The sequence below is a fragment of the Sylvia atricapilla genome, chromosome 3, assembly GCF_009819655.1.
Source record: "Sylvia atricapilla isolate bSylAtr1 chromosome 3, bSylAtr1.pri, whole genome shotgun sequence".
Lineage (NCBI taxonomy): Eukaryota > Metazoa > Chordata > Aves > Passeriformes > Sylviidae > Sylvia > Sylvia atricapilla.
The window spans coordinates 470,226-490,956 of record NC_089142.1 but is presented as its reverse complement, the minus strand read 5'-3'; the positions used below and the strand labels follow the sequence as shown (position 1 = coordinate 490,956).

Genomic DNA, 20,731 nt, shown 5'->3' with positions numbered 1-20,731 from the left:
CCCCGGCCAAGGCGGGGGGTGTCACCGCCGCACGCGGGGTCACCTCGGGACGGGGGGGGGGACACTGCAGTGACGGTGTCCCCCGCTCGCCACCGCCGCCGGGGCTGCGGGGGACCCCGCTCGCCGTCACCTAAAATGGCCGGTTAGGTCCCTGCAGGCTCCCGGCTGCGGCACGGCACCGCCGAGGTCCCTAAATATATTTAAAAAAAAAAATAGAAAAAAAAAAAAAAAAAAAAAAAAAGGGAAAAAGAAAAAAGGCGGGATTTCGGGTGGGTTTTCCATTTTCGTGCCGGTGGCTGCCTCGTGTCTCGCCCAGCCGGCGCAGGTAACCTACTTCGGAACGCCTCTGCCGCCGCGGCGAGCGTGACTCGCCGGTGCTGCCGTGCGGGAGCGGCACCGCGGGCCCCCGCCCGCCCGCTCAGCGCCGCCGGGGACACACCGGGCACGGCGGGGACACACTGCTGCCCCGCCGCTCCGCCACCGCCACCGCCGGGCCGCCTCCGCCGCCGAGCCCGGGGCATGCCGCCGAGGACGGGGCCGGCGGCCTGAGGCGAGGGCACGGTGCCGTGCCGTGCCGTGCCGTCCCGCAGCGCCGCGGCCAGCCAGCGCAGCCCGGTAAGAGCGCGGGCGGCGGGGCCGAGTCCCGCACGGGCTTTGGGCAGCGGGAGGCCGCCGCGGCTCCCCGGCTTTGTTCGGCGGCCGGAGCCGCCGCGGGGTTTGTGCGCGGAACAACTATTTTTAGAGCATTTGGAGACCATGTTGGCTGGAAGCGAATCAAAGCCGAGAGCTGCCCCTTCGGCAGCGCCGAGCGGGCTCGGCCGCCGCCGCACCGGGGGGGAATGGGCCGCTCCCCGGGGCTGCCGGAGGGACCCCGGTGCCGTGGGGGGCTGCGGGCGGTGCCGGCGGCACGGCGCAGACCCCCGCCTGCGGGACCTCCGGGGATCCCCCGAGGTGCCCGGTGTCGCCGCGGTGTCCCCGGGGCTTCCCGGCCGCACGTGTCGTGCCGTGCCGTGCCGTGCCGTGCCGTGCCGTGCCGTGCCGTGCCGTGCCGTGCGAGGCGCGGCGGGACCGGGCTCCCCGGGGGCACCGGGCAGGGTGGGGGGCTCTGCCGGCGGCACCCCGAGGAGACTCGCGGGGGGAACGTGGGGCCGAGGTGGTGCCGTGCCGGGCCGAGCCGTGCCGAGCCGTGCGGCTGTGGCACGGCCGCTGACAGGGGGCCAAGAGCGGTGTCCTGGGGGTGCGGGGGGTGCCAGCCCCTCAGCGACGGGCATCGCGGTGCCAGGGGCCAAGTGCCAGGCCGGGCCCGAGTGTCCCCGCGGGGAGCTGGCGTGGGCACCCTGTGCCAGGAAAGGGACGGTGCCAGGGATGGGGCCGGGGCTTCCCCGGGGGCTCCCCGCGCTGGTGAGGGAAGGGGCCGGGGAGCCCCTGCCCAGCGCCCGCTGGCCTGCACTAGATGCCTGGGGGTACAGCGTGCACCCCACAGCCCCGTGTGCCATCCTGCACCCCCCGGTCCCGCACCCCAACCCTGCAGCCCCATCCCGCACCCACCTCCCCTCCCCTGCCCCATCCTGCCCCCGGCCCGGCTCAGCCCTGTGCCGGAGGGGCCTTTCGGGGGGCACCGGCGCAGGGGGGGCTCAGCTCCCCAGTCTGTCCCGCAGCCCCCGGCCCGGCACCCCAAACCCCGGCGGAGCCCCGTGCCTGTGGCGGGGGGCGGCTGCAGCCCCCCAGCAGCAGCCCCCGCCGCACGGGCCGCGGGTGTGTTGGGCCGGGAGAGGGGCTGCGAGCGGCGTCCTGCCCTCCCCGGCCCCCCCGAGCCCCCGCCCGAGCCCCCCGCCCGCCGCTGGGAACGGCTGCGGCTGGAAAGCTCTAGAAACAAATTGCAGCTCCGGTGCCAAAGGCAACAGCAGCCCCGGCCATGGCGAATGCAGCGTTTGCCATAGCAACAGGTGCCGGCTGGCGCCTCCCCCGCGGCCCCCCGCAACCGGCCCCCGGCCCCCCGCCGCCGGCACCCCGCACCCGGGACCCCGCACCCTGCACCCCACAGCCTGTCCCGCACGGCCGGCACCCCCCCAGACCGTCCCCCCGGTCCCTGCAGCCAGCACCCCCCCGGCTCCCCCCCGGTCCTGCACCCCACAACCCTGCACCTCCCTGTCCCCCCGCTGCCGGCACCCTATAGCCTGTCCCCAGCACCCCACACACCCTCCACCGTGCGGAGCCCGTGCCTGGTACCCCACACCCTGCCCTGTGCCCCCTGCACCTCCCACAGCCCGCAGCAGCTGTCCTGCACCCCCTGCCCCACAGCTTGTACCCAGCACCCCACAGCCCTTCTGCCCCCGCACCCCACAAAGTGCACCCCTCACTGCACAGCCCACCTCGCCGCACGGTGCACCCCAAAACATGCACAGGGCACCCCACACTGAACCTCGTCTGCTGGGTGCACCCCACCACAGTGTGCACCCTGCACCCTGCACCCTGCACCCATGCCGCGGGCCCCACACCACGGACACTGCGCCCCACAACTGCACCCCTGCGGGCTCCCCGTGCCCCACACCGAGCAGCCCGTGCCCCACAGCGCTGCACCCCACTGTGTGCACCCCTCTGCACACACCCTGCGCCGGCACTGCACCCCACACCGTGCACCCCGGAGCCACACCGTGCACCAGCACTGCACCCCACACCGTGCACCGGCACTGCACCCCACACCGTGCACCCCGGAGCCGCACCGTGCACCGGCACTGCACCCCACACCGTGCACCGGCACTGCACCCCACACCGTGCACCCCGGAGCCGCACCGTGCAGCCCGGAGCCGCAGCCCGCGGTCGGGGCTCGGGCGGGGAAGGAGCCCAGCCCGGCCGAGTCAAGGCTGAGGCGTGTTAATAATTGCCGGGGCTGGGGCCGGCCCGGGGGGCGGCGGGGCGGGAGCACCCCCTCACCCCCGTCCCTCTCCGCTTCCCGCAGGGGCAGCAGGATCCAGGCAGGCGGCGGGGGACGGCTCCCGGAGCCCTCGGAGGCGCAGCGGGGCCCGCTCAGGTGCTGAAGAGGCGGCGGCCGCCCGGCCCCGAGGCGCACGATGCCGTCCAGCGGGACCCTGGACGCCGGCAGCCCCGCGCCCAGCCGAGAGGCGCTCGACACGCACAAGGTACCGGGGCTGCGGGGTGCTGCGGCCGTCCCGGCCCGTGCCGGGCCCCGCGGGGCTCCGGCTCCGGCGGCAGAAAGGGGCTGCGGGGCCCCGCGCCACACCCCAGCCCCGTGCGGCGGAGGGGAGCCGGGAGAGGCCTGAGCCGCGGGCGGGATTAGCGCGGATTGAGCTATTCCTGGCGCTGGGGAGGGCGCCGAGACCTGCTGTCACCTCCCGGCTGCGGGCAGAGCTGGGCCGAGGCGGCTGGCGGGGCGGGGGGACCCCGCGAGGGAGGTGTCCCCCGGGATGGGGCACGTCCCGGCCCCGGAGCGTGTGCTGGGCTCATGCTCTGTGCTGTGTGGTGGCCCCTGTCACCCTCGTGCCAGCGCTGCTCCCCCTTCATGGGGGTCCCGCCTATCCCGGGGGTCTCTGCACCCCCTCCAGCCTCAGGAGGGCACAGTGGCCGGGCCAGGGTGGCCGCTCGGTGCCAGGGCTGGCAAAGCCATCGCTCTTCCTGTGGGGCAGTGTCCAGCAGCGCAGGGCACGGCTGCTCCAGGCGTGGGTACCGGGGCTGCGGCCAGCTGGACACCGGCCACTGCGGCCACCGCCAGGTCGGGGTCATCCCAGTTCCTGCTGGCCGCCTGGGTCACACTGCTCTGGCACACGGGTGTTCCCCATCCTCCAGCCACTGCTCCCGGTGGCCGGGGGGGCTGGGTGGTGTGTCCCCTGGGATGTGCCCGTGTGTCCCCTGGGATGTGCCCATGTGTTCCCTGGGATGTGCCGTGTGTCCCCTGGGATGTGCCCGTGTGTCCCCTGGGATGTGCCGTGTGACCCCTGGGATGTGCCGTGTGTCCCCTGGGATGTGCCTGTGTGTGTCCTCTGGGATGTGCCCGGCCCATTCTCGGCACAGTTGGGGTCACGGGTACCCTGAGGGGACCAGGTCGGTCTCTCCTTGCCCCACAGTTGCCGGCAGGAGCCAGGAGCGGGGTGGATGTGCAGCCCCCCAGCTTTGGGGTGGTTCTGGGGGCACACGGGGCCCAGGGCAGAGCCGGGGCAGTGTCTCTGCAGCCCCGGGCACAGGGCAGTGTCTCTGCAGCCCAGGGCAGAGCCGGGGCAGTGTCTCTGCAGACCCGGGCACAGGGCAGTGTCTCTGCAGCACAGGGCAGAGCCGGGGCAGTGTCTCCGCAGCCCCGGGCACACGGCAGAGTCTCCGCAGCCCCGGGCACAGGGCAGAGCCGGGCAGTGTCTCTGCACTCCCGGGCACACGGCAGTGTCTCCGCAGCCCCGGGCACAGGGCAGAGCCGGGCAGTGTCTCTGCAGCACCGGGCAGAGCCGGGCAGTGTCTCCGCAGCCCCGGGCACACGGCAGTGTCTCTGCAGCCCCGGGCACAGGGCAGAGTCTCCGCAGCCCCGGGCACAGGGCAGAGCCGGGGCAGTGTCTCTGCACTCCGGGGCACACGGCAGTCTCTCCGCAGCCCCGGGCACACGGCAGTCTCTCCGCAGCCCCACACCCCGGCTCCTGCCGGTGCCCGGCGCTGGCAGCTGCCGCCCGGCGCTGTCCCGGGCTGACCCCGCGGGACGCGGCGTCGCCTCCCCCGCGGCCACACGCCGAGGTCACCCGTGCCGAGGGCGGCCGCTGCCCGCGGGGCCGGCGGCGAGGAGCCGTCCCCGACACCTCCGGCGGGCCGGTGGCTCCCGGCGGGGCCGAGCCCCGCTGCCGCCCGGGGCAGGTCTCCGTGGCCGGTGTCCCCGCGGGGCCCGGGCCGGGCCGTGATGCCGGTGGCGCGGCGCGGGGCTGGCGGCGCAGGCAGCACTGCGTCATGCCGCAGCTCAGCCCGCTGCGCTCGGCCGCCCTTCCCTCCGGCTTGTTGCTTGGCAGCGGCGCAGGAGCAGCACCGGGGACGGGCCACGGAGCCCCGCGGCCGGGCACGGGGTGATGGACGGACGGACGGACGGACGGACGGATGGATGATGGATGGATGGATGGATGGACGGATGGATGGATGGATGGATGGATGGATGGATGGACGGATGGATGGATGGATGGATGGATGGATGGATGGATGGATGCGGGATGACTCAGCTCCCGGCGGGATGCGGGCGGCGCGGGGGCTGCGGCACTGACCCCCTCCGTGCTGGGGGAGCAGAGCCCCCCCGGAGCCCTTTGCCCAGCCCTGCTGCTGCCCAGGCCGCGCCCCTGCTCCTGCCCTGCTTTTGGGGTGCCGGCTGTGCTCCGGGGAGGGTTCCCTGTCCTCATAGGTGCTGGAGGTGTCTCCCCGGTTCCACAGCAGCGATATCGCTGTCCCCTCACCATGGCAGCCCTCGGGCCAGCTCTGTCCCTCCATCTTTTCACCCTGGAGCCTCCTGGCCTCTCTGGCGCCCGCCGGGTGCTCCCCAGCCGCGTCCTCTCCTAGCCATGGGAGGCGTGGCTGCCACCTGGTGCACTTGGCACCCCCAAATCTTTCACGTACATCCAGTGTAAATGCTGCCAGGGCGAGTTGAACTGTGGTGAGGGACAGCAGCCAGGGCAGCGCCGGGGCAAAGGGACAGGTACTGGGGTCTCAGCAGGGCTGGCCTGGACCCCTGGGCTCCTTGGTGCTGCCCTCGCTTTGCAGCAAGGCACAGGGGCAGGGACCCCCAGAATCCCCGTCAGGCACTTCTGCATCAGGATAGTGCTGGATCTGGGATCCTGACATCGTCCTTGGATCTGTCCCAAAACTTTCCAGCTGGGATGGCATTGGGGAGTGGGCCCCAGCTCTGGTAGAGCCCCCTGCGTGCTGTGGGGTCCCCTGTCCTCATTCAGGCCTGGTGGTGCCAGCAGGTGCCAGGGCTGGGGGGTCCCCACACGGGGCTGGGGGGTCCCCACACGGGGCTGGGGGGTCCTTGCAGGGCTTGGGGTCTGTGCAGGGGGCTGGAGGCTGCCCAGCCCCACAGGCAGGCGAGTGGGGCTGGGACAAGCAGGGTTCTGGAGGGACACCGTGGGGGCTGGGGACAGAGCTGCACGTGGCTCCTGTGCATCCCACATGCGCCGAGAGCAGGCAGGGGAGACGGGCAGCGATGGGCACGGGGATGCGGCTGAGCCTGGGCTGGGTGGCACAGAGGGACTGTGGCCACTGCGGGCACCACGGCCAAGGGGCACCAGAGCCCTGGGGCACAGCGTGTCCCAACGCCGTGGGATCTTCGTGCTGGACCCACAGGCACGTCCCAGCTGCATCCCCACGGTGCTGCCGCCCCAGCTCGGGGGGACACGGGGCAGGAATGCGGCCGGCTCTGGCGCCCGCCGGGGTGCGGGGCCGCGCGGCTGCAGCTGGATGCCGGCGCTGTCTGGCTGCCAGCCCCATCCCCTCCCTGGCCTCTCCCTCACCAGCCCCCCACCGGCCTCTCCTCCTTCCCCTGCTCCCCCTCCGTGGCCTCTTCCTGCTTGGCTGCTGCCGCCGAGATCTTCTGGGGCTCAGGTGAACGCCACCCCACGCCGTGGCCTCGTGCCCCCGGTACCCCCGGTACCCCCGGTACCCCGGTGCCCCGGTGCCCGGCCAGGCCCCCGGCACGGCGGCTGTCGGCGCTGCCGTGGCCTCGGCACGGCAGCAGGTTCATTTCCTGGAGGCCTGTTCCTGCCGCGCCGCCATGCTGGCACACGCGTGCCGCCAGGGCCACCGCAGCGGGGACAGGGCACGGGGCGCTGCCAGCTGCTCCGGGCTCCCCGAGGCTGGCAGCTGCCTGCTCCAAGGGCACCCGGCTCCTGCTGCTGGCCCGTGTCCCCAGGGAGCCCCATGGCTGTCTGCAGGCCCGTGCTGTGACGTGTCCCCACAGCCCTTGCTGCGTTCCCTGGGGCAGGAGCCCCTGCCCTGAGCCTGCAGGGCGTGGGGAGGTGGCAGCAGTGGCACGGGGCAGGAGGGTCACCCCAGAGGCTTTCAGGCCTACATCAGGCTGTGTCACAGCCCAGGTGTGGCAGGAGCCACCGTCACCCTCCTCAGTGTCCCGGTGCTGCCGTCCCGACGATGTCACAAGGCTCCCACCTGGCCGGCGGTGCCGGTGGGATCTGGGCAGGAGCAGAGCCGTGCCCAGCCCCAGCCCGTGACCGTCCTCTCTGTGTCCGGCCCGCAGGGGGAAGAGGAGCCCGAGGAGAACCCCAGCAAGGAGGAGAAGCAGGAGCCGGGGACGCCCATGAGGAAAGCCGGGCGGCCCGGGAGGAAGCGCAAACATGCCCAGGTGAGCCAGGGCCAGCTGTGGGCCGGTGGGTGTCCCCCCGGGGGCTGTCCTGCCCTGTGGTCATGGTGGTGGCACAGCTCAGCTCCTGGCTGCCCCGTGTGCTGAGCCAGAGGAGAGCCCAGAGCAGCCAGAGGGGCTGTGCCTCCCCAGGGCCCATCCCGCTCCGTGGGGCTCCACTCGAGGAGCATTCACACCCTGGGGCCTCTGAGAGCCTCCCTGGCTCCTGCCCAAGGCGATGCCCACCCAGCACTCGGGGCTGGCTCAGCTCTCACGGGGCTCAGAGGAGTCACAGGGTGCTCAGGGCACCCAGGGGTGCTTTGGCACAGGGGGCTGAGGACAATCGTGGCTCATCCCTTTGGAGTGTCCCAGTGCCATCGGTGTGTCCCAGTGCCATCGGGGAGCCTCAGTGGCTCCCTCCTTGTGGGGTGGCCAGGTGGCACACACTGAATTCAGTGTGAGTGGAGGAGCAGGTTCCTCTGGATGCTGAAGGCCCAGGGGGAAGGTGTCCTTACTCTCCCAGGCTCACACAGTGTCCCCAGTCCTCGTTCCACAGGAGGGGACAGAGAGGTGACAAACAGGCCCACAGTGATGAGTGGGCCAGGGGAACGAGCAGAACCTGGGGGACAAACAGGAGCCGAGGCACCTTCACTCTCAGAAAGCTGCAAATCCTTTCTTGGAAAAGTTTCTGGCAGCCGAAAGGGTTAATCCCGCTCTGGGACGTTTCAGGTCCGAGCTGCCCGTGCCGGTGGTCGCTGATCCGTGCCCTGCGGGTGCCAGGGCCCCGGGAAGGCAGCTGGGCGTGCGGGGCTGTGCTCCGGGCCGGGAGGAACGTGCCGGGGCGGGGGGAGCCGCCGCGCTGCGAGAACAATGCTGGCACGGGAGCAAGGGAGAAGCTGCAGGAACAGCCTGGGAGCCAGGAGGGCTCCGGCCAGCAGAGCCGGCCCCAGGAACCCCCCAGCACGGGCAAGGGGTGGCAGCAGTGCCAGGACACCTGAGGGATGGCAGCAGTGCCAGGACACCTGAGGGATGGCAGCAGTGCCAGGACACCTGAAGGGATGGCAGCAGTGCCAGGGCACCGGGCACATCCTGCCCCGCAGCTGGGAGTGGGCGCCTGTCCCTGTGTGTCCCAGCACACCCACACTGTGCCCGTGCTGGTGGCAGAGCTGGTGGCAGAGCTGGTGGCAGAGCTGGTGCCAGGGCTGCCCCTTTGGCCAGCAGCTCCCAGTGCCAAGAGGGCAGAGCTGGCGTGGCCACCCCAGGCGCTGCCAGGAGCCCAGGAAAGCCCCTATGGATGTGAGCTACTAAAAACATCCCCCCGAGGAGAGGCTGGGGGCAGCAGGGCAGGCTGAGAGCAGCTGGCACATGCCGTGGGCGCCAGGCTGGCTCTGGGGGTGCCACCCTGGGGTCCCCGTGCCCGGGGTGATGGTGGGCAGGCCACGGGGGTGAGCAGCCACCTCCCCCTGTGAGAGGACACAGGGTGGCAGAGAGGGGACTGGCAGGGGGCGGGTTGGGCACAGCCCCGTGGGGACGGGTGTCACGGTATCAGGGAGCCGTGCCAGGCCGCGCCCAGCCGTGCCAGGCTGTCCTGCGGTGTGCCATGCTGAGCCATGCAGTGGCATGTCACGGCTCCGAGGCCAGTGTCCCCAGTCCCAGCTGCGCCTGGCAGGGGGACACTCCTCAGCGGGGTGGCTCTGTGGGTGACGGGGGCACCTTCCCCAAGCGCTGACCCCCGTCATCCCTGTTTGGGGACTGTCCCCAGTGTCCCCCCGTGTCCCCGGGGCAGCGGGGAGGGCAGGGGGCCATCAGCCCCGCGGGCTCCCGGCGCAGCAGCCGCTTTGGCGGGGGCCCAGCCGAGGGCAGGGAGCCGGAGAAAGGCAGCGCTTGTTCCCAGGGCCCGGCAGCAGAGGAAGCGGTGGGTGGGTGCGCAGGAAGGCTCCTCCGCCGGCCCTTCTCGGGGACAGGGACAGCCCCGCAGCGCCGGGAAGGGGACAGGCCACCGCGGGCTGGGTGCGCTTCCCCCGGCCCGGGGCGGGTGACAGCACGGTGCTGGTGGCACGGGGACCCGGGGAGCTGGGCTCCGCTCCCAGCCCAGGTAGGGAAACTGGGGTGCCACGTTTGGCCAGGCAGCTGCGGAGGGGCTGGCACGGGGTGTGGGGCGCACGGGGAATGCCAGGGCAGGGCGGCCGTGGGGCTGCGTGGGCGGCGGGTCCCTGTCCCCGCAGGATGTCATGGCAGGGGACATGTGTCCTGTCCTGTCCCAGCGCTGGTGTCCCAGCCCCTCCTGCCCTGCGGGCTCCTGGGCACTGTGCGGTGACGGTCAGGCCTGGTGCCACCCCCAGAGCCTGGCAGCACCAAAGGAGCCCGTGCCACTGTGTCCCCAGCGCCCCGCAGCAGCTGAGCCCCCCAGGACCCATCCCTGCCCTGCCGAGTTCCCACAGCCCCCCTGAACCCCAGAGCCACCCCAGAGACACCCCAGAGCCGCCCCAGAGCCGCCCCAAAGACACCCCAGAGACACCCCAAAGACACCCCAAAGACACCCCAGAGACACCCCAGAGACACCCCAGAGACACCCCAGAGACACCCCAAAGACACCCCAGAGCCACCCCAGAGCCACCCCAAAGACACCCCAGAGCCACTCCAAAGACACCCCAAAGACACCCCAGAGACACCCCAGAGCCCTGCAGCCACCCCAGAGCCACCCCAAAGACACCCCAGAGCCACCCCAAAGACACCCCAGAGCCGTGCAGCCACCCCAAAGCCACCCCGGAGCCACCCCAAAGCCACCCCGGAGCCACCCCAGAGCCCTGCAGCCGCCCCGGGTGTCCCAGGGCCCCCAAACCCCGCAGCCGTGGCTCCCGCAGCCCCCTGGCCGCAGCACATCCCCATCCCCGACCTCCCGCTTCCTCCCGGGGCCCTGCGATTGTTCTCGGCGCGGATGCGGCCCCAGGCGGAGGCGGGAGCGGGGCTGGGGGCACCGGGACCCCCGGGGAACGGCACCCGGGGACCCCTCAGGGCGAGCCGGGGGTGCCGCTGTGCCGGGGACACCGGGGGCTCCGTGGGGCTGGTGGGGACTTGGCTCCCCGGCATCCGTCCTGCCCTGGTTCCAGCTCCCTGTGCTGCTGCCCGGCCACGCTGAGGTGTCCCTGCTGCCACCCCATGCCCTGGTGGGTCCTCCCGGGGCTGGGCATCCCCGGGCTGGGCACACCTTCGGCCTCTGACAGCCCGGGGTGCCCTCGTTCGTGGGGTGCCACAGCCCTGCAATGGCACCGCCGTCTGCTCGGGGCACCGTGCCCTCCCCGGGTCCAGGCCCGGTGCAGCCAGGGTGGGCACGGGCCACCGCAGTGCTGCTGCAGTCCCCTGAGCCCCAGCATCCCGCCCTGGTGTCCCCTCACCCCTCCCTTCCCAGCTCCAGGGAAGTGGCAGCGCTGGGTAGGGGGAGCAGGAGGCAGCAGAGGTGGCAGTGGCCAGGGGGGACATGCCATGCTGGGGACACCGGGGGCTCCTGTGCCCTGTGGCACAAACGGAGACCTCGGGGAGGACAGACTGCCTGTCACCTGCCATTCCCCTCAGTGGCAGCAGCCCCTCACGGGCCCCTGCTCTGAGCCCCCTGGCTCGCACCAGCAGTGCCATGTCCCCTCCCTGGACCCTGTCACCAAATGGGCCATTGTGGCACCTGTCATTCACTGGGGACAGGCAGGAGGTGGCCAACTGCCCACCGTGCCACCCTGGCATCACGCCGTGCCAGCCTGTCACCATGCCCTGTCACCACACCGTGCCACCCTGGCACTGTCACCATGCCCTGTCACTACACTGTGCCACCCTGTCACCATGCCCTGTCACCACACCGTGCCACCCTGGCACTGTCACCATGCCCTGTCACCACACCGTGCCACTCTGTCACCCTCCTGTGCTGCGGGAGGACACCGGGGGCACCGGGAGGGAGTGGCAGCACCTCCATGTGTCTGTCTGGGGCGCTCAGTGCCAGTGCTGGGCTGGTACCTGGGTGTCACCCTGTGCCCGAGGCAGCAGTGCCAGGGAAGCTGGGTGTCACCCTGTGCCCGAGGCAGCAGTGCCAGTGCCCGAGCGGCTCCACGGGGCTGGAGTGGGGCTGGAGTGTGACAGGTGTGTGTGTGACACATGTGTGTGACAGTACCAGCAGTGCAGGACACGTGCAGGTCTGTGTCACACACAGACCTGTCACACACAGACCTGTCACACACACCTATCACACACACGTGTCACACACACCTGTCACACACACACCTGTCACATGCACACACACACACCTGTCACACACACCTGTCACATACATACACCTGTTGCATATACACGTGTCACACACACACCTGTTGCATACACACGTGTCACACACACACCTGCACATGTGTGTGTCATGACATTATCACAGGGCCTGTCTCTGCCTGTCCCTAACACACACACCCCTGTCCCATGTGCCCACACCAGTGGGGATGGGCCACAACAAGGGCTCCCTTGCTGTCCCCTGCTGTCCCCTCACCCCAGGGTGGTGGCACAGGTGCACCAGGCAGGGTGGGCAGTGCCAGTGTCCCCTCTGCCCACGGGGCACTGGACACCCCGGGCACATCCCAGACCATGTTCTGGATGGCACCATGGCCCCATGTCCTGTCCCCAGAGGGTTGTGGCACCTCGCTCTGAAGGTGTCATGTCCCTTTGTCCTTGTCCTGGGTCCTGAGCTTTCTGTGGCTCCATGTCCTGATCCTTATGGTGTGTCACCTTTTGTTATGTTCCTGAGGGTGTCACGGCATTTGTCGTTGTCCAAAGTGTCCTATCACTCTGTCCATGTCCTGAGGGTGACATTGTGTCCTGGCCATGAGCCCAAATGTGTCCTGGTCCATGAGGATGTCACACACCCCTGTGTGTTCCAGTCCTGAGAGTGCCATGGCAGTGTCCTTGTCCTGAGGGTGACACAGCACCATGTCCTGGTCAAGAGGGTGCTGTGACACTGTGTCCTGGTCCCAAGGGTCCCCTCAGCAGGCAGCTGTCACACCTGGCGCGCAGGACGTGGGGACTTTTCAAGGTGTGCTGTCCCCTGCCACCGGCACCAACCGCGGCTCCTTCCCGTCCTCTCAGCAGGCGGAGAGCAGTGACACCCCCAAAGACACGGCGGCCGTCCCCAAGTGCCCCCCGCCGTGCCCCGAGGCCAGTCCCGCCGAGCCGCTGCCCAACGGGGACGTGGAGGGGGACGCCGAGGAGGCCGGGGGGAGCCCCAAGGGCGGGCGGCCCGAGGAGGACGAGACGGAGAGCCTGGCGGACGGAGAGACCGGCCGGGCGCTGGAGAACGGCCGCTGCACCCCCAAGGAGGGTCTGGACGCCCCGGCCGAGGAGGGTGAGCTGGCCCCTTCCGACCCCCAGAAGAAACGCGGGAGGAGGAAACTCCTGGAGGCCACCGAGAAAAGTAAGAGCTCAGCGTTGGGGGGTCCCCACGACAGCCCCCCCAGGGGTCCCCACCACCGTCCTGCTCCGCGAGGGCTCCGGGCTGAGGAGGAGGAGGAGGAGGAGGAAGGGCTGAGCCCCTCCGTGCCGTGTGGGGTTTGGGCTGGGGGCAGCAGGTGGGAGTGGAGGGGCTGTGCCCTCCCGCTGGGCCCGTGTCCCATGTGGCCTTTCCCGATGACAGGGACAGGGACCCCAATCCTCGTGCTCGGTGTCCCTTGGTGCCAGCACAGCCCTGCCCACCGGTGACAGCTCCCCGTGGCAGCCCTGCCCGTGCTGGGAGGTGCTGGCCCTGGTGCCGGGGGGCAGGCAGGGCAGAGGGGTCACTCCCAGCCCCCAGCTCAGCACTGGGGGTCCCCAGGGCATTTCTGGGCCGTGTCAGGAGGTGCCCAGGGAGTGCAGCCACCCCACAGCACCAGGCCCAGCGCCAGCTCCTCGGGACACGAGGAGGGACAGGGACAAGCTGGGGAGAGCCCGCCGAGTGCCCTGTGATGCTGCAGGGCTGGGGCGTCTCTGCTGGGCTCAGGCTGAGGGAGCTGCGGCTGCTCAGCCCCGAGGGGAGCGGGCCCCGGGGACCCCCGGGGCTGTGACACCTCCGGGGAGGGTCTGCAGGTGACCCCGGGGACTTCGGTGATCCCCCCGGCTGTGACACCTCCGGGGAGGGTCTGCAGGTGACCCCGGGGACTTCGGGGATCCCCCGGAGCTGTGACACCTCCGGGGAGGGTCTGCAGGTGACCCCGGGGACTTCGGGGATCCCCCGGAGCTGTGACACCTCCGGGGAGGGTCTGCAGGTGACCCCGGGGATCCCTCGGTGCTGTGACACCTCTGGAGAGGGTCTGCAGGTGACCCTGGGGTGCCCGGGGATCCCCCCGGGCTGTGACACCTCTGGAGAGGGTCTGCAGGTGACCCCGGGGATCCCCCCGAGCTGTGACACCTCCGGGGAGGGTCTGCAGGTGACCCCGGGGATCCCCCCGGGCTGTGACACCTCTGGGAAGGGGTCTGCAGGTGACCCCGGGGATCCCTTGGTGCTGTGACACCTCCGGGAAGGGTCTGCAGGTGACCCCGGGGACCCCCGGGGCTGTGACACCTCTGGGGAGGGTCTGCAGGTGACCCCGGGGACCCCCGGAGCTGTGACACCTCCGGGGAGGGTCTGCAGGTGACCCCGGGGATCCCCCCGGGCTGTGACACCTCTGGGAAGGGGTCTGCAGGTGACCCCGGGGTGCCCGGGGACAGGATCAGAGGCCACAGCACAGACTGGACCCTAGAGGGTCCCCCTGGACCTCAGGACTCCCCTCTCAGCATTCCCAGCTCTGGCACTTGGGCCTTCCTGAGTGGAATCATCACAGAGAATGGCTGACCGTGCCGAGCCACTGGTGGTGCCAGCGAGGGTCTGGGATGGACAGCGGAGAGCACGGATGGAGCTGGCAGGGGCAGGGATGGAGCTGGGACAGGCAGGGATGGAGCTAGGACAGGCAGGGATGGAGCTGGCAGGGGCAGGGATGGAGCTGGGACAGGCAGGGATGGAGCTGGGACAGGCAGGGATGGAGCTGGGACAGGCAGGGGTGGCTGGGGCAGGCAGAGGTGGCAGAAGCAGGCAGGGGCAGAGATGGAGCTGGCAGAGGCAGGGGTGGAGCTGGGACAGGCAGGGATGGCAGAAGCAGGCAGGGATGGCGCTGGGACAGGCAGGGACGGAGCTGGGGCAGGCAGGATTGGAGCTGGCAGAGGCTGGGGTGGCTGGGGCAGGCAGAGGCAGGGACGGAGCTGGCAGGGGCAGGGACGGAGCTGGGACAGGCAGGGATGGAGCTGGCAGAGGCAGGGATGGCAGAAGCAGGCAGGGGCAGGGACGGAGCTGGCAGGGGCAGGGATGGAGCTGGGACAGGCAGGGCCGGAGCTGGCAGGGGCAGAGGCAGGGATGGCAGAAGCAGGCAGGGGCAGGGCCGGAGCTGGCAGGGGCAGGGCCGGAGCTGGCAGGGGCAGGGCCGGAGCTGGCAGGGGCAGGGACGGAGCTGGCAGGGGCAGAGGCAGCTCGGCTGCCTGGCACGATGGATGGATGAGCCGCACGCTGCAGATGCTGCCGCAGTCACGAGGCGCAGCCGCGGGAGCGCCGCAGCCGCGGCCGGGGGGAGCGGGGGCTGGTGCGGGCCCGGGGCGGCCGGACACGGCGGGAGTGCGGTGGGAGCCGTGCCCGGGAGCCCCGGGAGCCCCGGGAGAGCCGTGACACTGCCGGGAGCTCGGTCACTCCCGCAGGGAGCCATCCCCAGCGCTCCGGCCGTGGGCTCACCGGCACCTTCCAGCGCCGGGCTCGGCTCCTGCCCGACCCTCCCCTGTCCTTCCTCCCTCCCGCCGGGGCTCGGCGGCCGTCCCGTGCCTGGGATGAAATCCCCGCTTCACTCCGTTCCCTCCCAGTTTGACCAGTCCCAGCGACAGAGGGGACCAGCATCTGAGAACAGGCCAGGCCCCCTCCCGTGCCTCAGTTTCCCCCCCTGAGACCCCTGTGGCTGCGGGCAGCACCGGGAGGATGGCATGGATGCCTGGGCATAGCTGGAGGACACACACACACTCCTGTTCCCCGGTGTCCCAAGGTGTCCCCTACCATCCCAGTGTCCTGCAGTGTGCCCCACCACCCTGCAGTGTCCCCCCTTGTCCCAAATTCTCCCTTGTTCCCCACGTCCCCTGCTGTCCCCAGCACTCAGAGCAGAGCCCTGGGCTGCTCTCCTCCTCTGCTCTGGGGGGCTGCAGCTGCCGTGGGGGGCTGGATCAGCTGCAGGAATGTCCCGGTGTCCCACAGGGTGCGTGCCAGGGCGGGCAGTGCCCAGGGCGAAGCGCCGAGGGGTGCCCGCAGTGGGTGCGAGCCCCCTGCACACCCACCCCGCGGTGCCCCCGGCGGTTCTCACCCCCCCAAACACCCGGGGTTATTTTTAGCCTCTTTCCTGGCAGCGCCTCGGCACGACCTGCGGCGCGGATGTGCCGAGAGCACAGGAAGCAGCGGGGCTGTGCCGCTTCCCCTGCCCGGGGGGGTCACTGCCCCAGACCCCCAAACCCGCCGGGCCACCGGCAGCGCCTGCGGGACACGGGCAGCACCCCAGGGCCCGGCACAGGGGGACCCCCGGGCGGGCTGGGTGGGCTCCATCTCCCCTCGGAGTCCTGGGTGGGCTCCATCTCCCCTCGGAGTCCTGGGTGGGCTCCATCTCCCCTCGGAGTCCTGGGTGGGCTCCATCTCCCCCCAGGGTCCTAGGTGGGCTCCATCTCCCCCCAGGGTCCTGGGTGGGCTCCATCTCCCCTCGGAGTCCTGGGTGGGCTCCATCTCCCCTCGGAGTCCTGGGTGGGCTCCATCTCCCCCCAGGGTCCTGGGTGGGCTCCATCTCCCCCCAGGGTCCTGGGTGGGCCCGTTGCCCTGCGGGGTCCCGGCCCCGCGGCCCCACGCCGACACCTCCTGACGGCCTCTCTCTGTTCCGTGTGCAGGCAAGGACGAGAAGGAGGAAAACAACTTCGACACCCTGAAAATGGAGGCAAGTACGGCCTGGACCCTGCAAGGCTGTGCCCAGGAGACTGGCACAGCCCACCCCAGGAGATGGGCACAGCCCACCCCAGGAGACGGGCACAGCCCACCCCAGGAGACTGGCACAGCCCACCCCAGGAGACTGGCACAGCCCACCCCAGGAGATGGGCACAGCCCACCCCAGGAGACGGGCACAGCCCACCCCAGGAGATGGGCACAGCCCACCCCAGGAGACTGGCACAGCCCACCCCAGGAGATGGGCACGGCCCCGCAGCCCACCAGCCAGTGCAGTGCTGGCACCACAGGCACCATCTCCCCCTGCCCCTTCAGCATCCATGTCCGTGGGGGAGCAGCTCCACATCCCCACAGGATGAGGGTCCTGCTGGGCTCCCACGCCACAGCACGGCGGGACACTGGGCAGCGCTTGTTGCTGTGCTGGGGACCAGGTGGCACCAGGATGTGCCGAGCCAGTGACCCCCCTGCAGCCCTGCATGGGACAGTGCCTGCCCAGGCTGACCCCTCACCTCCCCTGGGTTCCCTCGGGTCTCTGGGCACAGGGGGTTGGATCTGCTTTAGGGCACATCCGTGCCCAGGTGATGCCCAGCGAGGTGCAGCTGTGTGTGCTGTGATGCCATGGCATCCAGGTCATTGAATCCCAGACTGGTTTGGGCTGGATGGGACCTCAAAATTCATCTAGTGTGCAGGGACACCTTCCACTAGACCAAGCTGCCCCAAGGCCTGTGCAGTCTGCCCTGGAAGGGTCCCAGGGATGGGGCAGCCACGGTGTCTCTGTGCCAGGGTGTCACCACCCCCAGGGGACAATTCCTCCCCAGTATCTGGACACCAGGTCCTGGCACACACACACACACGGGCCAGGCCAGTTCCTGTGCACACCTGTGCCCAGCCAGGCGGTGTCCCCTTGCCCATCTCCCCACGTGTGCCCTCCTGCAGCCCCCGGGCGGCTCTGCAGCGTCCCCTGTGCTGTCCCCCAGCCCAGCGTGACCCCGCTGTGTCTCTGTGTGTGCAGGGCTCTCGCGGGCGGCTCCGTGGTGGGCTGGGCTGGGAGTCCAGCCTGCGGCAGCGGCCCATGCAGCGGCACACCTTCCAGGCCGGGGACCCCTACTACATCAGCAAGAGGAAGCGGGACGAGTGGCTGGCACGCTGGAAGCGGGAGGTGAGGGCTGCGGCCGGCGGCGGTGGGCACGGGCCTGGGGCGTTGGTGGCACAGAGCCCGGCCCGGGGCACACGGGGGGCTCGGGTGGGCACACGGGGGGTGTGTGGCACACGTGTGGCCGTGCCCTGGGGCTGGTGCCAAGGGTGTCACTGCCCCGCTGGCACCCCACGGCCGCAGCTCCGCTCCTCAATCCTGTGTCCCCTGGGGCCACCCTGGCTCGGGGCTGGGCAGCGGGGCCGTCCTTGTCCCACGGGATGTGCCGCCCGTTCCTCCTCGTTTCCCTTGTCCCGGTGCTTTCCCTTGTCCCGCGGGATGTGCCGCCCGTTCCTCCTCGTTTCCCTTGTCCCGGTGCTTTCCCTTGTCCCGCGGGATGTGCCGCCCGTCCCCGCTGCTTTCCCGGGGGACCAGCGTGTGACACAGCCGGGCTCCTGGCAGGAGGCTCGGGGTGGCCGCAGTGCCAGCAGCTGCTGGTGGCCAGCAGGGACAGGGGCTCTGAGGGTGCCCCGGGGTGCCCCATCACACCCCTCAGCCCATTCTCGGCATTGTCCCCCCACTGCCAGCGGGTCTCCTGGTGATGTGTCCCCTTGTGCCGTGGGGCAGAGGGCATGGCTGATATGGCCACAGGGTCCCCGTGGGACACAGGCCACAGCTGGTACATTCAGAGTGTCCCACGGGGCATGAGCCCCTCCCTCCTCCTGGAAGGGGTCCCCAGGTACAGCCCCCACGTCCTGCCCCATCTCGCCAGATCTTTGGCACTGGCAAGTTCCTCTCCATGGAGCTCCCCAAACCATGCAGGGCTTCCAAACGTGTCGTTGCTCACTTCTGGGCCATGATTTTGGGGAGCAGAGCTGGCTGGTGGCCCAGTGACCATTCACAGCCGTCCCCATCCCTGGCTGGTGCTGGGGCTGTCCCCGCTCTGTGCCACCCACCGCCTGTGTCCCACTTGGGGGACACTCTGCACTGTCTGTCCCGGCTGGGGTCACCAGCCCCGCTGTGGTGGGCACAGGGACAACCCAGCCCCCTCCAGCCTGCCCTCCTCTTCCTCATGCCCTCAGCCTCTGAGGGGTGCAGCTGGCACAGTGACAGGGACACCCGGGGCCAGCGTGGTGACAGGGACACCCAGGGCAGGTGCTGGCCCTCTCATGTCCACGCTGGGAGCCCTTAGGCTGAGACCCCCACCCTGTGCCGGCTGCGGAGGTGGGGATGGGACAGGGGGTGGGATGAAGATAAGGGAGATGGCAAAGGATGAAGGCGGGAGTGGGATGGGCATGAGGCAGGAACTGAGGATGGAATGGAATGGAGATGGGCTGAGGAAGACGATAAAGATGGAGATGAGGATGGGATAAAGATGGAGATGAGGATGGGATAAAGATGGAGATGAGGGTGGGATAAAGATGGAGATGAGGGTGGGATAAAGATGGAGATGAGGATGGGATAGATGGAGATAAGGATGGAGGTGGGGCAAGGACAGGGGCTGGGGGTGGGAATGCAGGGGAATGAAGGTGAGGGTGTGGGTGGGGGTGAGGCAAGGACAGGGATCGGGGATGGAGCTGAGGATGAGGGTGGGGGTGGACGGGACTGGCAGAGCTGCCGGTGGCCCCAGGGCAGGGATCGCTTAGGACAATTGTCCAGACGATGTCCCTTAACGACCGGCGATGGGACATTTCCTGTTCTCCCCCGGGCAGAGCGAGGCCGGTAGGACCAGCAGTGAGTGAGGGGGGACACGAGGTCCTGTGTGACCCTGCCCCAGGACACTCCGGGTGTCACCCACCCCGTGTCCTTTGGCCCAGGGCCACTCGTGTCCCCAAACATCCGGGTCCCCAAAGCCCGAGCTGGGCTGGAGGAAGCAGGGTGTCCTTGCTGTCACCCCACTGTCACCCGGCGGGGCACGGACCGGGTGATGTCACCCCACTGTCACCCGGGGGGCACCCAGAGGGTGGCATTGAGGCACCCCCGTGCTCAGGTTCCCTTGGGGTATCTCCGGGTTCGGGCATGAGGTGGTGGCCCAGGGACCCCCGAGCACACGGTGGCAGGGCAGGGGTGACACCACCCACCCCTTTGTCCCCCTCTGCACACAGAGGGGTCCCGGAGCCACCACGCCGAGGGACCCCCGGACACCGGGGACTCCCGGGGACCCCCGGGCTGGCGGGGGGGTGCAGGGACCCCCAGCGTGTCTCGTCCGTACTGGGCTGAACTGGGCAGTGTGACTGCACACCGGTGTCCGAACTGGGCCGAACCGGGCAGTGACCGCACACCAGTGTCCGTACTGGGCTGAACCGGGCAGTGGAGTGTCTGTACTGGGCTGAACCGGGCAGTGTGACCACACACCAGTGTCCGTACTGGGCCGAACCGGGCAGTGACCGCACACCGGTGTCCGAACCGGGCCGAACCGGGGCAGCGGGGCCGGTGTCCCCCAGTCCCCACGGGTGGCCCTGGGGACATCGCTGGGGGGCGGGGGCGGCTCCAGCCGTGCGGGGCGAGGCCCCCGGGGCGCCGCCGCCCCCGCCCCGTCCCGGCGCTCCGCACAAAGGCCGGGGGCCGCGGCCCCAGGACAAAAGGCGGCGGGAGCGGCCCCGCGGCGTCAGGCGCAGCCCGGACCGGACCGGAGCACGGCCGCGGGCCCGTGAGTACCGGGAGGGACGGGAGCGGGGCACCGGCGGGACAGCGGGGCCGGGGCCGAGACCGGGAGGACACCGGGCAAACGGGACAGGGACCGGCCCGGGCCGCTCGGGGCCGTTCGGTCCGTTCGCTTCGGTGCCGGGAGTCCGCTCGGCTTCCTTCGGTTCTGCTCGGAACCGTTCGGTTTCACTCGGCTCCGCTCGGCTCCTTTCGGTTCTTTTCGGTCCTTTCGGTTCTGCCCCGGTCCCTTCGGTTTCGCTCCGTTCCCTTGGGGTCCGGCCCGGGCGCCGTTCGGCTCTCTTCGGCTCTTCTCGGTCTCTCCGATTCTGCTCGGGTCCCTTCGGTTCCCCCTCGGTTCCGGTCCGGCCCGTGCCCCCCCCGGCCCCCGCCGCAGCCAACCAGCCGGCCCGGGAGGCACCACGTGACCCGGAGCCCAGACAAAGGGCCGCCGGGCTGACCCGCACCGGCCCGGCCGGCTCCGCGCGTTCCGGCTCCGTGCGTTCCGCCCCGGCCCGGCCTGTCCCCGCGGGTACGTGACCGGGACCAGCACCGGGATCACCGCGGGCCGGAGCGCCCGGGCCGCGCGGGGACAGCCGCCCGGGGACGGGGAGGCCCGAGGGGGGGACTCGGAGAGGGGGACATC

At 70.6% G+C, this 20,731-nt stretch overlaps 1 protein-coding gene across 1 annotated transcript in view; it reads left to right on the top strand.

Annotated features, from left to right (window-relative positions):
• Positions 1–20,731, top strand: part of DNMT3A (DNA methyltransferase 3 alpha) — a 34,238-nt gene that overhangs the window by 4,517 nt on the left and 8,990 nt on the right. Inside the window, exons 2-6 of the mRNA XM_066314555.1 lie at positions 2,960–3,140; positions 7,223–7,327; positions 12,440–12,761; positions 16,259–16,305; positions 17,323–17,469. Of these exons, the coding sequence (XP_066170652.1) occupies positions 3,072–3,140; positions 7,223–7,327; positions 12,440–12,761; positions 16,259–16,305; positions 17,323–17,469 (690 nt within the window). The 5' untranslated portion in view covers positions 2,960–3,071. The remainder of the gene's footprint in view (positions 1–2,959; positions 3,141–7,222; positions 7,328–12,439; positions 12,762–16,258; positions 16,306–17,322; positions 17,470–20,731) is intronic.